The 16,058-nt window shown below is 47.0% G+C and overlaps 1 protein-coding gene across 1 annotated transcript; it reads left to right on the plus strand.

Moving 5' to 3' along the window:
- Positions 1–411: 411 nt before the first annotated feature.
- Positions 412–9,543, plus strand: LOC144167474 (uncharacterized). The gene is made up of 6 exons (XM_077696728.1): positions 412–763; positions 1,543–2,012; positions 3,714–3,901; positions 5,021–5,194; positions 6,277–6,490; positions 9,247–9,543. Coding segments are annotated over exons 1-6 (1,245 nt in total). The 5' UTR covers positions 412–762; the 3' UTR covers positions 9,445–9,543.
- Positions 9,544–16,058: the final 6,515 nt, after the last annotated feature.

The following is a 16,058-nucleotide window of genomic DNA, read 5'->3' on the forward strand; positions in this document are numbered from 1 at the left end:
TTCTTCGACTGCACAGTGATTTTTTTCTGCTTCATTTTCTACTTCAATATATGACGCAAGGGGGGGGGGGGGGGGGGATTGCAACAAAATGCTTTAAGCCCGAGATAATCACCAGCGCGCCAACTCTGCCAGCGGAGCCGCGTTGCCACCGATTGCGCCAGCGCGCCGTTTCCACAGGCGTGTTGACCAGCAGACAGCAAAAGGGCAGCGCGGTTCCCCTGGCGTCAATTTATCGGAGCGTGAGACAATCGCAAAGAAGCGAGCGATAGCGGCATGTGTGCTGTACTGCTAGGCCGCGCCTGCGCTGTGCGCGGTCTCGACAGCAGGCGCCACGCAACCAGACGGCGCAGCGATTAGTTTTGGCCCCCGCTCCCGTGGTCCGCTTACTTCAGCTCACGGCTGTACGTTATTGTACCAGTACTAGACGTCCGGGTCATGCCTCTTCTCGATTGAACTTTTCGTGTCGTTGCTGTAGAAATTTACACAGTTTTCCTCCCATTTTTCCCGCTCGCTGCAGCGCCCGCAGCCTGCGTCGCTTACGCGTTCAGCGCGGCGCTGCTGAGACGCGATTTCCCTCGACTGGGCCTCTCCTTCTTTCCACCGTTCGCATTCGGCGCCAGCCTTGTGCGAACCGTCAACCTCGAGGTCGAATCCAGGGTCTGCGACGCCCTTCGCAGCCCTCGTGCGGGTTCCCGCACCGCCCTGCGTGCGGCGTGTCCGAACATCAGTGTCCTGGGGCCTGGATTCCAGTATTGCTGCGAGAGTGAGTGCATTTGCACTGCCTGTAGAATGGGGCGCACAGCTCGGTTGCGTACGGTTTCCATACCTATCGAGTTCAGAAACGTGACAATATCCCACGACGAGTTAAATAATAACAGAATTAAAGCACAGTGGGCAGCCCTTGCGTGTGCTTAGTAGATGCGAACTCAATCGTTCTGCCATCAGACGCAAGCCATGAAAAGCTGTGAAGACTGCCTAGGTGAGCGGTTACTTGTGGCTGTTTCTCATCTTTCCCTACTGTGGGAGCATTGTTCTGACAAATGTGGTTTGGACGGAGAAGGTCACGGAGCGCCTCAGTGGGACCAGTTTTTTTTTTTTTTTTGCCCGGTCAGAAAACAAACAGTAATTCGTTATTGTGACGTATAGTATGGATGTGACTGGGGTGTTTTTAGTGGTCTTCCCGAACAGCCAAATCCCTACGACAAACAAAGAGCAGACAGCACGCCTTCGCCTTGCTTGAATTGCCTACATGATGGGGCGTCGGCACGAACTGCAAGCAATAGTTCCCGCCTCCTGTTTTCTAGCCAGCTACGTAATGTGTAGCCTCAAGACTTCGTGGCTGTCGCGTCGCCCAGATGTGTCGGAGACATTGCAGCCCTTGCCGAGCATAGAACCCCAGTTTATTCTCAGTGTCGTTATTTTGCCCGCCTAAATAAAACGCCCTTCAAAATACTTTTATCTATAATCCTCCCTATATATTGCGTGATTAAAAACTTCCTGTGGTACGCGTCGACAGGTTGGGCTTTTTTCTCTTCTGTGCAGTGGCCTCGGGGAACACTTTGGCCAAGTGGGACGCCATCGGGCCGTTTAGCATGTCCGAGAAGAGCATTGTGGGAGACTTGGCGATCATGCTGGCCGAGGGATGCCTACTGTTCATAATTCTGTGCATCTGGCCCCCTCGATTCCTCCGCAAGAGCTTCCGAAGCCCTCCTACCGCCAGCCGAGTGGCCGGCGGTGACGTCGCCCGGGAGCGGGCGGTAGTGGAACGTGTCTGCGCCGGAGGAATCCTAGCGGACTACGCGCTGGTCGTGAAGGACGTGTCCCGGTTCTTCGGAAGCTTCGCGGCAGTGCGAGGCGTCAGCCTGGCCGTGCGTCCCGGAGAGTGCCTCGGTCTGCTCGGGGTCAGCGGCTCCGGCAAAACTGCCCTGCTGAACATGATAGCCGGAATTACGCCTCTCAGCTCGGGCAACTGTTACTCGAATGTCGGGGACATCTTGAGTGATCTCGGCAAGGTAAAATGAGCACTCTGTGAAACGATATAGTATAGGGATTAAAGGCATAGAGTATCATACAATAATAACTAGAGCGGAAACTGGCGCTAGTGTCAACGCGAACATCGAGGTGGCGCTTACTCTTCGATAGGAATGATGGGTAGTTCTGGAACCGGATTGCATAAGATTGAAACGGGCGTACGGCTGCGCAAATTGTGTTTTTGACAAAAAAAAATGTTATTGCTCTGTTCGCCGTTTACAAATTACATGGCAAAAAAGGAAGTTAGTGACCAAAAACTGGATTTGAACAAAATAAAACGGTGCGTTTAAATAAAAAGCAGACGCGGAGTTGAGGAGGTTTGTGGAGCAGGTTTGCCATTTGCCGCCAACTACAGCGGGACGTGGACCTCTTTAAAAACTATTTGTAAAAGTTTCGACGCTTGTAGTTTTTAATACTAAGAAATGTTTTGTGCTCCTAAAAAACAAATCGATTACCTTCGGAGAAGTTTCTCTAGCCTGAATTAGAGACATTCATCAAGGTACGTTCCGCCGGTACTGCTGGTCTACGCCGTAGGAGCCGCCGTTCGCACGAAAAGTGTGGCTGTCCCAAGCAGTTTGGAACCGTCGTCGGCTTCGAAAATACTTTGCTCTTCCGAATGCGTAGCCCCGCAACTCCTAATTCACAGGCAACTTCGCCGCATACAGTGCTGTCCTTTGTGTTTGTTCGCTGTGCCGGCAATGAATTCATAACCCACCCGATTCGCAACTATAGTTACAAAACATTTCCACTCAGGGCGATGTCAGTGTGCGTGCGGCATTCAGTTCAAGGAGAAAAATATTTTTAATGCGTTCTTTCTACATATGCCAATGTGTTTATGCAAGTAAAAAAAAAAAAAAAACGAAACTGGCTGCACGATGCAATCCATAATAACTTCCGCAAACCATTGAGTGGTAATCCGAATCCGGAACAACCCATCACGCCCACCGCGGTGGACAATCGCAGCGCCAGATTCCTCTCTAGCTGTTATTGTATAAAAATCTATTATTAAAGGCTGCTTGTGTTAGCAGTGGGTAATTGATAGCTGGCTTCTAGGGGTGGTGGTTGGTTAAACTTCCCACGACTGCGTTTCGTCTTAATTAGCGTTGTCAATTCCATCTTGGCCGCAAGTGTGCGTGCGTGCACGGGTGATATTATTAGCGCAGATGTTCAACATATAAGCTTTCGTTTCAGTCAGTACATTGGATAAAACCTGGGTCTCAATTCTTCTGGAGAGTTCCACGATACCTCACCTTTTTTGGTACGGCTGCTGGCTTCTTTATGCGCGTTTAACAGGTTTAAGGCCACGCGACAGAATATTAGGTCATGATTGCCGATTATTACTTTTGAATATTTTGCCTCACCTCGAAGCAGTGTTATTAAGAGCTGAAAGGAAAACAGGAGTCGTAACAGGTAGGTCGGGGAAGGTGATGTGGCTTTCAGACAGGAAACATGTCCAGCTCCTACTCTCAGGCTCAAAACGATGGTGAATCGTTGTTTTTCTACAATATATGGCATTATTGCAATAAAAATATCTCGGCGGTCATGCTCAAAATTTGCAGTGCAAATGGCTGTAATCGTGAACCAATCCTTTATTTTGACCCAGTTTTATTGATTTATTGATGTCCACAGATTGTTTAAAGTTCCTCATTTTTAATTTTCATTTTGCGTGCTTGCATTCGCAGTGGCAGTCCAACATCGGCGTCTGTCCTTACCCAGGCGGATTTACAGAGTCGATGCACGCCAGAGGATTTTTGAGGCTCGTGGGGCGCCTTCGCGGCATCCCGGCGTGGAGACTTGCGGATTCTGTAGAGTCCATGATATCTCTTTTTGACCTTGAAGCACTGGCGGACATACCGCATCAAGCATACACGTGAGTGCTTGATATGTACTGAGTTTCGTGTTGGGTTTCTCAACCATACGGATTGCGGGAGCTACGTTGCATGGCTCTGTACGACACTGACTCGGGGGAAAAAGCCAGACTACATACAGTGTCTCTACGAAAAAAAAATATATCTAGAAACTGGTATATTCAGCCGCCTGCGTCTGTTTTGTCCTGACACAAATTATACGAATCTTATCGTACACTTCAAAGAAATAATCTAGATATGAAAAAAAAAAAAACACACACACATGAAGCCTGGGCGTCTCCCCAGACACTTTTCGGAGGTTTCTCCATGACGTCGCAGAATCTTGTCTGCGTTACTAGCGCCCTCCGACTTGAGCCAGCTAAACAATTATTTATTTATTTACTTATTACTCACTCACTCACTCACTCACTCACTCACTCACTCACTCACTCACTCACTCACTCACTCACTCACTCACTCACTCACTCACTCACTCACTCACTCACTCACTCACTCACTCACTCACTCACTCACTCACTCACTCACTCACTCACTCACTCACTCACTCACTCACTCACTCACTCACTCACTCACTCACTCACTCACTCACTCACTCACTCACTCACTCACTCACTCTCAAGTCAATGCATTACAGAGAGAATGGGGGAAAACGCTTAACAATGAACAGAACAAAGTGGAGAAACATCAAAGAGGGTACGCATGTATGGTCTCAGTGTTGTATCAGTTGGATGATAACGCGCAGGTAACACACTTATATCTGATTTTAAGTGATTGCGCATAACGCGACACTCCAGGCCATATTACGTTGCTGTAGCGCCAAGTTTGCAAGTTTTTCAATACTTCTTTTTCGGGTAAAAAACGCCTTTCGGGCCTGGAATGCAACTTAGTGGGTTACCAAAGGTTAGTCATTTTCATGCCCCTTTAGAATAACCATAGTTATTATTAGGACAACGCAGCCTTTTTTAACGAATTAAACTTTGCATTTTCAGTTTATGTACCTTTAAGTTTCATTGTCTTTTACATCAGCTAGTGGGCTGCGTCTAACACCGGCGTCAATTGCCGACACTTAAAAACAAATTTTAAACCTTCTTTTTTAATATTGTTTCCTCTCTCGTACGCAGGCTCGGAGACAAGCGAAGGCTGTCGATTGCCGCTGCGTTGCTCAATATGCCACCAATCGTCTTGCTCGATGATCCCTATGCCGGCGTAGACTTTGCGTTAAAGAAAATGATTGCTGGCGTGCTCAAACAAGTCAGGTTAACGGCAAAGACTTCCATTCTACTTGCCACTCACAGGTAAGAAAGAAAGCAAGAAAAATCTAGATGATAATGAGAATTTCCGCTCCGAGGTCAAAAGAGTAGTGGTTCGGCCGAGTTCGTACATGACTGCCTATGTATAAAAGCGCAGCACGAGACGAGGGGCCACTTTGTGTCTCCTTTGTATTTCGGTCCCTCGTCTCGTGTAACGCTGTAAAGCCTCGCCTTCTGAGGCCAAACTTTTACTAACGCCAAATTTGTGGTGAAGAGAACTGCAGCCTGCCGAGATAAGAACCAGTTCTTCATAAGCATCAGCGTGGATGCTGTCGATTTCACTCAATCTAGAATGCAAAATATATCGTAATTACTCTGCAGTACAAGCTGTTATAATAAACTCGTCGAGTTCGGCTGAGAGTTTTACAACGTGAGGAGCTCGAAATTGCGTCTACACCAAATTTTCCTAGCTGCAAAGAGCCCGTCACGCCATTTGAGGTTTAATGACGGCCTAAAGTAAGACGTTCATGCTGCTTTATGCATAATTCACAGGCCAGTAGTCCTACCCTACGGAAACTGATTTCGTGGAATGTGGAACCTGCAGGTTTAATCTGAGGGGTGGGCTGCTGTATTTTTCGTAATTCTGCTCCAGTGAAGGCGTGCAGTGCAGAGCTACAGTTTTAGAAAGTATGTAAAGTTTCTTGAACATCCTCAGTGCTGCAACGACTAAAATGTTGTAGCCACATCGCCCAGTGGAATCGAATATATCTTCTCATTAAAAGCCCACCAACCTCCACGCCCGGCCGAGAAGCGAGTGCAGATATCACAGTGTGTAAACAGGCCTTGGAGTGGTAAACTGCGGGCCAGTTCTATTTACAGCTCCTCAAACTCAGAAACAAAGTCTACCCATAAAGATGAAAGATCGAGCGTATATACAGTAACCGAATAGGTTTTATATCGTGTAAATAGGCTAAATACCAAATTTCAAGGTTGCAGGTCTGTCATCGCGCTTATATAGTCTTTCAAAACAAACCTCCCTCATCTCTAAAACAATGCAATGTTTTGAAGAAGCGCAAAACTGTGTACCGTATATAACTTTCTATATCTCTCCCGACGCTGTCCTGCAGCATGGAAGACTGCGAAATGTCCTGCGACCGCGTAGCTGTAATGACCAGAGGCGAAATTTCCTGCATCGGCCCACTGGCGGACCTAAAGAAAAGGTTCGCGAAAGGATATACCGTACAGTTTGTCTTGCAACGAGCAACCAGTGAAGAAATTGAAGCCTTCAAAAGTACTGTTGCGGCAATACTACCGGAGCTGAAGCTTCGGGAGGTTCCTATGGTGAGGCTTTTTTGTTACTCAAGTCATTCAATAGGCATTGTAGCGTAACGTGGTAATGGACAATTGTTTGCTTGCTCAGGGCGAAGCACGCCTGCCACAAACCTCGCTGTATGCCTTATGTACGCGACATCAGTAAACCGTTGTTTCATTCGGGCGGTGTACCGGAGCGGTGCGTGTACTGACTGCGCAGAAAAACCTCGACCTGAATCTGTAACCGATTGCCATGAGTTTAATTTTAAGTGCGTTGTTCAAGCTGTTCCGGCTTGACGTGACAATATATTATAGCCTGACCTGCAAGATAACTAGAAGTGGCTTTACTTTCAAAGTGAACAGTAAGTCTTATAAACTGCGCTCGGTTTGAACGCTTGAATGTGTAGTAAACGCTTGAATATGTTTCAACTGAGAGCAGAATAAGAAGGCTACTGACTCCGTGACGTGAAATTACGCAGTAATTTCAAGGCCTCCAGCCAGGTTTTAGCAGCACCTGTTGCTTGCTCTTTACTGCAGTACTATTGACGCGCTCTTTTATGGCACTTGGAAGGGGATGCGAAGGAAGACAGCTTTTATTTCTGAACATTACAAAACATTGTTTGGGGTCGATAAAAATTTTAAAGGTTATGAAAGGGGCTCTGTCACTTTAAAATTCTGAAACTGAAACGCGTTCGACAACGTGCTCTTTTATGTCAATAACAGACAATGGAAGGGAATTTGAAGGAAAAAGGCAGCTTCTATTTCTAAGCATACCCAGCATTGTTTGTGGTTGATCAAAATTAAAAAGGTGCTCTTTATAATTACAACTTAAGCATTTTTGATTGGAACACATTTGACACAAAGTTATAGACGGCTTCACTGTGGCAACCTCTGAATCCCTTTCTAAAGCAGCATACATGGCTCCAGATAAAGCATTGTCCTGTGCAGCACCATGCTTTTGTGCTTCTCTGTCGGCGTGAAATGCTTAACTAGACTAGCAGCAGCAACTGTCGTGTATGCGCTGAGGTTAAGGCCTAACGTTCCGCTTCGAGGTTTTTCGTTCGTCAGTGCACTACTGCGGAAACTTTACAGTGCACGAAAGCGGGTATGTGTAGCGACAGAATTGCAGCGGCAACTCTCACTTGTGCATCGGGTGTTAGGCCTAGTGTCACTAGATAAGATACACAGTACCGTCACTGAGGCACGCAAGTGAGCAACGGCGGCCATTTTGGTGGTTGTCAGTGTTGCCAGTTTGCCGCTTCTGCGGCCTCAGCGCTAACTTTGATGATGCAATTTGTAAACAACGCTACCGAAGACGAAGCAACACGGCAACTTCAGACATGATTTTGCAGCTGAAATGCTGCGAAATGCGTTTTCTTTGATTCGCGTTCGCAACGACACCAGTCGCGCGCAGCTTCAGAGCAGGGAGGACAAGCTGACCGACAAGTTGAGCGACAGAAAACGCATAAACAACACAACGGCGGTGCCCGTGAACCGTCGCAGTGTAAAGAAATGTAACATGATGCGAGCTGACCAATGCTCACGGCGGCGTCACGGAACAACAGGAGAAAAGATTGCCGATACTCTGTAACCTTATCTTGTGACACTAGTTAGGCCCATACCGCCTATTGGCTTTGAGGTTTTATGACGTCAACAGGTATCCAAAGCATGAGAGTACTTCAGAGGGCCATGAAGACAAAACACCAGTTTGATTCACTAAAAGATTGCTTTGTTCCGATATCGATGATGCTGATTTTATGGGAAACTTCAAAGAAATAACGGTGATATTAGGGAAAACATATAACGAAGTGGCGACTTTCTCGGCTACTTTCCGGCGATTTTTCAATGACGTCACAGAATGTTGTTTGGGGGATTGGCGGCCGCCTACTTAATTAAGCCACCGCAGAGAAACACAACTGGGCAATTGTAACGGGGCCCGCTTATCCGTTTGATCTTATCACTTTAAGGCTAACGGGCAGTTGCGGAGCATTATTTTTTTTAGTTCTGGCCCATATTAAATCACTCCCGCCGATAATATGCCAGTCACGGTAGCGCGAAGGTAGAAAGCTTTTTTCTGGCGTTTTTCACGTGAATTGTTTTTTATGGCTGGAATGCAGCTGAGTGAGTTACCAAAGGCTAGTCCTTTCAAACTGCACAAAGTTGTATTTCGTCCTCATGGCCCCATTAACGTCCTGTGTATTGACATAACTTTAGGTAAACGTAAAGTCGAGCATTAGGATGTGCCAAGCAACGTTATACTGATTTCACGTCGAGCGGCGGGCGTTCGTTGACAACGTCAGGCCTAACATCGTGTCTTTGCACACCGTCCTCACCCCTTTATCCGCAGAGGAACTTTTAATTGCGCAAGCCACTCATAAACGAGGAAATGCGGGGGCGCTTCACAAATGAGGCTTCATAAAATTCGCTCGACGTAACGGGATTTACGAAACAGACTTGAATTCCCCACGAAACTGATAGAGCTAGGCTAATGGTGCCTTCTCATAAAAAAGGTTGAGCTACACATTTTACTCAACAAAATATCCTTATCACATGTTGAAGTCTTATTTTGTAACGATACTTGTTTTCCCCAAAAGAGGGCCCCATGCTGAGCGAATCTTGTTTGACAATTTCTTTTTAGAGAATTCGAGGCCGCGCTTCACATAAGGACTGAAAGGCCACTGTTATCGCGCGGATTGGTAGGCCGTAATTGGAGCGAAAACCAGTTAAGATTGTCGCGACTGTGCCTCTAAACTTCCCTTAATGATGCATTCTCCTCGGTGTTTCAGCATACCCTCGAATACTACGCAGACAACAAGATACAATGGCCAGAGTGGTTCGAGAAAACTGCCCGTCTTAGCGAAAAATTTGTTCTGGAGCACGTGTACATGTCGGATACTATTTCGACGCAAATTATAGTCGTCATCGTGCAACCAAGATTCTATTCAATAACAACAGAATCTGGGGTTGTATCGGAACAAGTTTGACGGATATTTACAGTCTGAAAAGAAGCACCAGCACCCATTTGATTGCATTCAATAGCTGTCTACAATACCCGCCTAAATGAATTGTTAATAAATATTTTTATACGCCATCTGCTGCTTCCTTGAAAAATAAAGCTGTACACCCTGATCCTGCTGGCGCGTAATGTGTTGATCAATGTTTAGCAATAGAATCATATGTACTCATGTGTGTACACCTGGCGCACAACTTTGCTCAAGAGGACCTAGTTCTTTGTGGCGTGCCTCAGTATTCGAATATACGTGAACCCGCAGATGCTCTGGGATGGTGGTGATATGAATTACGGCTTTATGTAGACATCAGCAGAACTTGTAAGCGGTTTATTGACAAAAAGAAGGCACTAGGCCTGAGAGGAGTAGTGGGAAGGTAGGCACGGGAGGAAATGTAGAGTTCTTCGGCGGGCACGGTGAAGGGAGTCTTGACACCTGTTGCTTGTATTCACTGGCGAGGAGCGAATGCAGGCAACCGTGTGAGTGCACCGTCACTCGTTGCGTCGGGCTCCGCGGGATGGCGGTAGTTGTCCGTGCTAAGCACATGACTGTGTTGCACGTTAACAAACTCTAAATCCCCAAACGCAAAGTATTGCATCGAGTCCATCTTCAGTCTTGGGGGCGAGAGTGCGGAGCCACTGGGAGTTCCTCAGAGGATCCCGTGTATTTCGAAAGATGGTATTTGTGGAGCAACTATGACTCTCTTGGCTAGGGGAAGTAGCGAGCCCTTGTAATCCAGTGTGGGAGGAGGCCAAAGGCTCGGGGTGGTAACGCGCCCCTGTAATCCAGCGTGAGAGGATGCCAGCGGGTCAATGTTGCGAAGTAATCAATGTTGCGAAGAAAGGTATAATCATTGGACATCACCTTGGACGGGCGCGCGCTATGGCGGTGTTTTTCGTTCCGAGCAAGCGTTTCCACGATTACGGCGAACGCTGGAGGTTTTTTTTTGCCAATCTTGACCAATCTACATAAGTGGGTATGCTTGGCTTGACGAACGTGCGCAGGGGACGCTGAGCGGTCGTTGTGAGGCACGCACACACGAGCGCTAGTGCTCGGCAATTTCTTTGTATTTTTAACTACGTAGACAAAAAATTACGATTTGCTAATAAGCTTCGCTGTTAAAGTGAACGAATATGGCACGAAAGAAGTTGAGAAATTACAGAAACTTAGGCTCAGAAAATTTCAGCCTTAACGTCATTGCGTGATACATAATATAGTTAATGGATGGACACAATAAAAATGACCGAATCGCTAAGTCTATGTGCGTGATTTTTTTTTTTAAATTAGGGTTGTTTTCCCGGTTTTATATGGGTTTTGTGCAGGGTGCTTTTTACATGCTTCAGGTGGTTTTCGGCTGTCAAACATACCCCAAGCAGACGCGGTCCCCTACGGTATAGGGTTTGTGAATACGCAACCCGGCTTCATTTGGCAGCAGAATTTTCGGCTACTTGACCCATTTGCTAAGTTCCGTATGCTGGGTTTGCTGTTTGCTTGTGTTAATATTCAAACTGTTCCTGCTTGCCTATCCGTAACTGCTGCTTCCCAGAGTTTTTTCGGCGTTCTTTGTCTCATTTTCTGCCTAGCAATGACTAAAAGGCTAAGCTAACTAAGAAGGTTGCGGCGTTTGAGGTGCTGCTTGATGAAAACCTAGAAGGCACGGTCGTTGCATTGGCCGAGAAGTTTAAGACGAAATTGGAAAACTGTGGCTCGGTGCATAAGTTGAGCCCTCTGACAGTGTTAGCGTGTTTAGTAAAGAGTGCGACTCAATGAACGCCAAACAGGCTGGGCTGATAGTGACGAACAACGAGCCATTGGCACGCAATTTAGCCACAAAAAAAAAAGGGGGGGGGGGGGCAAGCTAGAGCAGTACTCCAGACTGAACAACATCGAGATTAACGGAGTTCCTGCGGCGGAGGGCGAAGACTGTTATATTTTGCAGTGCATGGCGAACTCTAACCAGTGTCAGGGCAACTCGCATCGAAATTGTGCATAGTGCACCCACTGCCGAAAAAAATCAGGATGAAAAAAAAAAAACAATCGTCCGTTTTTGGTCACGTGAAAAAAAAGAACGACTTCCTTCGGAAAACGCGGAAAGCAAAGCTGTGCACGAGCAACATCTGGTTCTCTGGGAGACCGATGTACCTGTCGTTGTCAATGAGCATCTGACCTTCAATAACAAGAAATTGTTTTCCAAGGCTTCAGCGCTTAAGAAGGAACACCACTGGTAGTTTTTGTGGGCGAACAACTGTCGCATTAAGGTTCGCAAAACCGAGCACAGCAAGGTTTTTTTTTTTTTTTTTTGCATAGCGACTGAGCGTGACTTGAGGGTCTTCACATAATCGTGAGAGGTGTAGCCTTCCTACAAACTTCCCCCACCCTGCAACCGATAGCTTTGCTGTCCCCTGAATGTTCGAAATTCCGTATTTCTGACAACAAGCAATCCATAATTCACTTTAATGGACGAAGCCTTACGAAAAATCTTTCCGCAATTGAAGGTTCCATAGCTGCATTCTCAACCATTCCTTTTTGTTCATATGTATATATGAATCATGGCTCTCTGATTCTGACAGCAATATTTAGTTTTCTGTCTTATCAGAGTACTGTCATCAAACTTCGGATAGCTATGGAGGTACAGCAGTTTTCATTTCGCCTAATATCTCTTACATAAGCAGATATATGATCTGCCATGTTCTGCAGATCTTTGTGAATCGATGTGGGTTGTACCAGAGCGTTCACTCATTCCGCATGGTAAAAAAAATTGTCATTGGCTGCATTTATCGCTCCCTTTCATTATCTTTCACTGAATTCCTGCTCAACCTTGATACCGTTTGAAAATAAAGACGTTCTGTTAGTAGGTGACAGAAACACTTACTTAGTGGATCCAAAATCTAACTTGTATGCTGTATATACAGACTGCTTTACTGGATTCGGTTTTGAATATTTGACACATGCACATACAAGATCCGTGCGCAATGGTCCACACACGTTGATAGACCATGCACTAATTAACATATCACCCCGACCCTTTTCAGCTGTTCTTGAAACAGACATCACCGATCATTTTCCTGTTTCCTTATTTTTACGCTGACGTGACGAAAACGCAGCTCTGGTCTATCAGTTATTCGATAGATGATCCAGAGGCAGCACCGCAACTCTTTTCTTGTGCATTCTTAAAAGCCGTATCATCAAGTACTACGACGGTTAAATGTAAAAAAAAATATTCAGTTGTCCAAACAATCTATGGGTGGCTAAAGGGCCGTTGGAAAGAATACGGAAAGAAATAATGTGGACAAGGAAACGAAAAGGCAGCCATTTAATTATCATTGAGCTATATAGACGATACAAGAAATACAGCGGGTTCCTGAACATTCCTTCAAAACGGGCAAAAAAAATTCCCTCGCACTTCCCCGAGGGGGAGAGTGTGTAAGTGCGAATGCACGGTTGTTGATTGCGCGATTACGGTGGACATCGTGATCTTAATGAGTAGTCGAGAGATTACACACACGCACACAACTACAAAGAAAGATATTTCACTCGTTATTGCTGGTACCGTTGCCCGGTCCGCCATCATCGTTATCGAGATGCAGGACCAGCGACCGCTCTCGACGACGGCGCGCGCTCGACTAATACCCTCCCGCGCCATGCGGCCGCTACACGAGCGCCCTCACGCGTCGGAATGCGGAGCGCCCGCTACGCGAGCGAGAGCTCTCCCGCCCGAAGTGGAGAGGAGGCGCCCAACACCCGCAGTCACTGAGCGGAGAGAGGAGGAGGAGAGTAGCGCCCGCCGTTACGGCGAGGGCTACACGAGCACCCTCACGCGTCAGAATGCGGAGCGCCCGCTACGCGAGCGAGAGCTCTCCCGCCCGAAGTGGAGAGGAGGTGCCCAACACCCGCAGTCACTGAGCGGAGAGAGGAGGAGGAGAGTAGTTTTTTCTACTTTCATGATGAGGAGAGTAGCGCGCGCCCATCTCCCCCCGTTGCTAGGGAAGACGAGGAGCGCGCGCACCCGCAGCTGTTGCTATGCGGACGACGGCGGCGGACGATTCAGGCTCGCTTAAGAAGTGCATTCGCACTTAAAAAACGCTAGTATGAAAATGAATTTTCTAAGCGCAAAAACAACTCCAAAAGTAATGGAATCTGTTGAATAATTTCATTAACCGGGCCACAGTTAAGGGAGTACTGACACGAAATTTCAAACTTGGGATAACTATGTAAAAGGCTTCCTTTGTATGGAGATATCTCCCAGCCAGTTTTAACAGTAACCGTTCAGTATAACATATTTTAAATCCATTTTAATCCTTGCACGCACGAGAAAGCTCAGAAGGGGGACCCTTTCGCAATCGGCATCAGCATGACGCCATATGCTCCTGGCCATAGAGTTTCTCAATATAGTGAGAAACTCTATGCTCCTGGCACCAAACGGTCCACTGGCCACGATTGGCGCGCGCTGTTCTTCTGTGGTATCACGTCACGGTTTTGTGACTGACGTCATGCTGCCCGGCGCGCCTGGGCGCGCCCACATCTACACTGGCAGGGGCGCGGCAAGAACGGTGACGCCCCGAGCGCCCTCCTGTCATGGCGGCCGCCTCGGTGTTCGTTCAGCCGAAACCGAAACTGACTCGAATAAACGAAGCTTTTTCACTCTGCTTATTCACTCGACCGTAGAATGTGCCATATTCATATCGACCGTAGAATGTGCCATTCTGTGATTAGTGGGCTGGTAGGCACCCATAGCAGCGAAAAAAACTTAACACGCAAATTTCGTGTCAGTACTCCGTTAATGCCTCAATACCAAAAATTACCTACAATGAAATAAACTTAACGAAACCCACTCACATTTCCGATGGCTTTGCGAATATTTTTCGTCCGTTTATAGCAATACCTCTCAGTCTTTGAATGCGGAACTTGGTATGTGCCGTGCTAGCCAATCTTTCTTTTTATGCCCGGTTGCACCCCAAGTGCTCTATACGCTCCGTACGCTGAAAAACACGGTCCCAGGCCTGGATAAAATTTATATTCATTGGAAGTTAGTTGCCAATTTAATCGTAAATACACTCAGTCATGTAAAAAATATTGTGTTTAGGCCTGGCTCTTTTCATCTTTTCTAAAGAAAGCAAAAGTAATAGTACCTGTTTTCAATATAGGGGATCGGTTATTAATATCTAATTACCTCTTATTTTTCATTCTGTCTTGTCTAAGCAAATTACTAACTGAACAGATATTTTTCAAACGTCTGACCAATTACCTCAATAAACTTTATCTACAGAACCCATGTCAATTCGATTGCTGGTCTGGACATTCCACTAACCTAACATTGCCTTCCTTAACGGACTTTACTAAGAAATTTATTGACTCTGAAAATTTTGTGGGTCTGTTTCCTTGGACTTTACAAAGGCATTTGAGATGATTAACAATGACATCCTGTTAGCTCTCTGTAACGCGTGAGACTTGAAGGTAGCGAAGCTGTGCGAAAACTTCACGACCACCATGAAGGTTTAAGTTCACGATTGCAGCCGATTTGCTGCTGCTTCGCTGCCGCAACGACCTTTTACTCCATTATTGTTGCTATAAGTGTGAGCATTTTTTTTTGTTTCGGAAGTGATAGTCAATAGACTTCACCTTGGACTTGACTTGAATAGACTTCACCTTGGAATAGGCTATGACTTGTCTTTCTCGTACCGAGCAAGTGTTGCCACGATAACGGCGAACGCTGCAGTTTTTTGGCCAATCTTGGCCAATCTCCCTAAGTGGGCATTCTTCGCTTGACAAACGTGCTCAGGGGACGGTGGGCGGTCATCGCGAGGCTCGCACACACGAGCGCTAGACATTTTATTGGTTTTGTTAACTACCGGGCGGTCGCCACGAGGCCCGCGCACACGAGCGCGCGCATGGCAATTTCTTGGTAGCGTTAACTGCGGACACGGAAAGTAACGATTTTTTAGACAGCTTTTCTGTTAATGACTGGATCGCCACTGATATTTCTGGAAAGCTATTGAAGATATAATTCTCGGTATACGTGGCTGAAGCTTTCTCTGGAAATGGAACATTTATCCGAGGTGCACCCGGAGGATCAATATTAGGTTCTTTACTTTTAGATGCAGAGCATCTGATTCACTCGCCGTGTCCCTCCGGCGTCGTCGTCGTTGTCGTCGTCGTCGGCGTTGTCCACCCCTCCCACATTCTCCTCGCCGCGCCAGCTGCGCTCTCCGCCGCTCCCCCCCTCTCCTCTCCGATAGCGAACACACTCTCGCGAGGGGCATTGGATTAGATTCGATTGGATTGGATTGGATTGGCTTGGCTTGGCTTGGCTTGGCTTAGATTGGATTGGGATTGGATTGGATTAAAGTGGATTGTGTTGGATTGTGTTGCGTCATAGCCGCGGCAGACGCGCTGGGGCCAGCGCATGTGCAGTACTATCTCTTCCGCGGTTTCCTCTCCTTCGGGCGCGCTGCGCGTATAACCGTTGTGCCGTTCTCCGGCGAAGCAACATCCACGCTTGGCTCAAACACCTAGAGTCCACGCCGCTTTACAAGTACGCCAACGTCGTCATCGACTGGGACCGGCTTACGCAGTCCCCTCAACGTTATGCG

This window comes from Haemaphysalis longicornis, unplaced genomic scaffold, assembly GCF_048455015.1.
Source record: "Haemaphysalis longicornis isolate Haplotype H1 unplaced genomic scaffold, Haemaphysalis longicornis Haplotype H1 scaffold_2, whole genome shotgun sequence".
Lineage (NCBI taxonomy): Eukaryota > Metazoa > Arthropoda > Arachnida > Ixodida > Ixodidae > Haemaphysalis > Haemaphysalis longicornis.

Bases quoted from the DNA above. Each gene is read 5' to 3' on its own strand.
- LOC144167474 (XM_077696728.1), top strand. The intron at 2,013-3,713 runs GTAAAATGAGCA...TTGCATTCGCAG, and splicing joins TCTTGAGTGATCTCGGCAAG to TGGCAGTCCAACATCGGCGT. The intron at 5,195-6,276 runs GTAAGAAAGAAA...GCTGTCCTGCAG, and splicing joins ATTCTACTTGCCACTCACAG to CATGGAAGACTGCGAAATGT.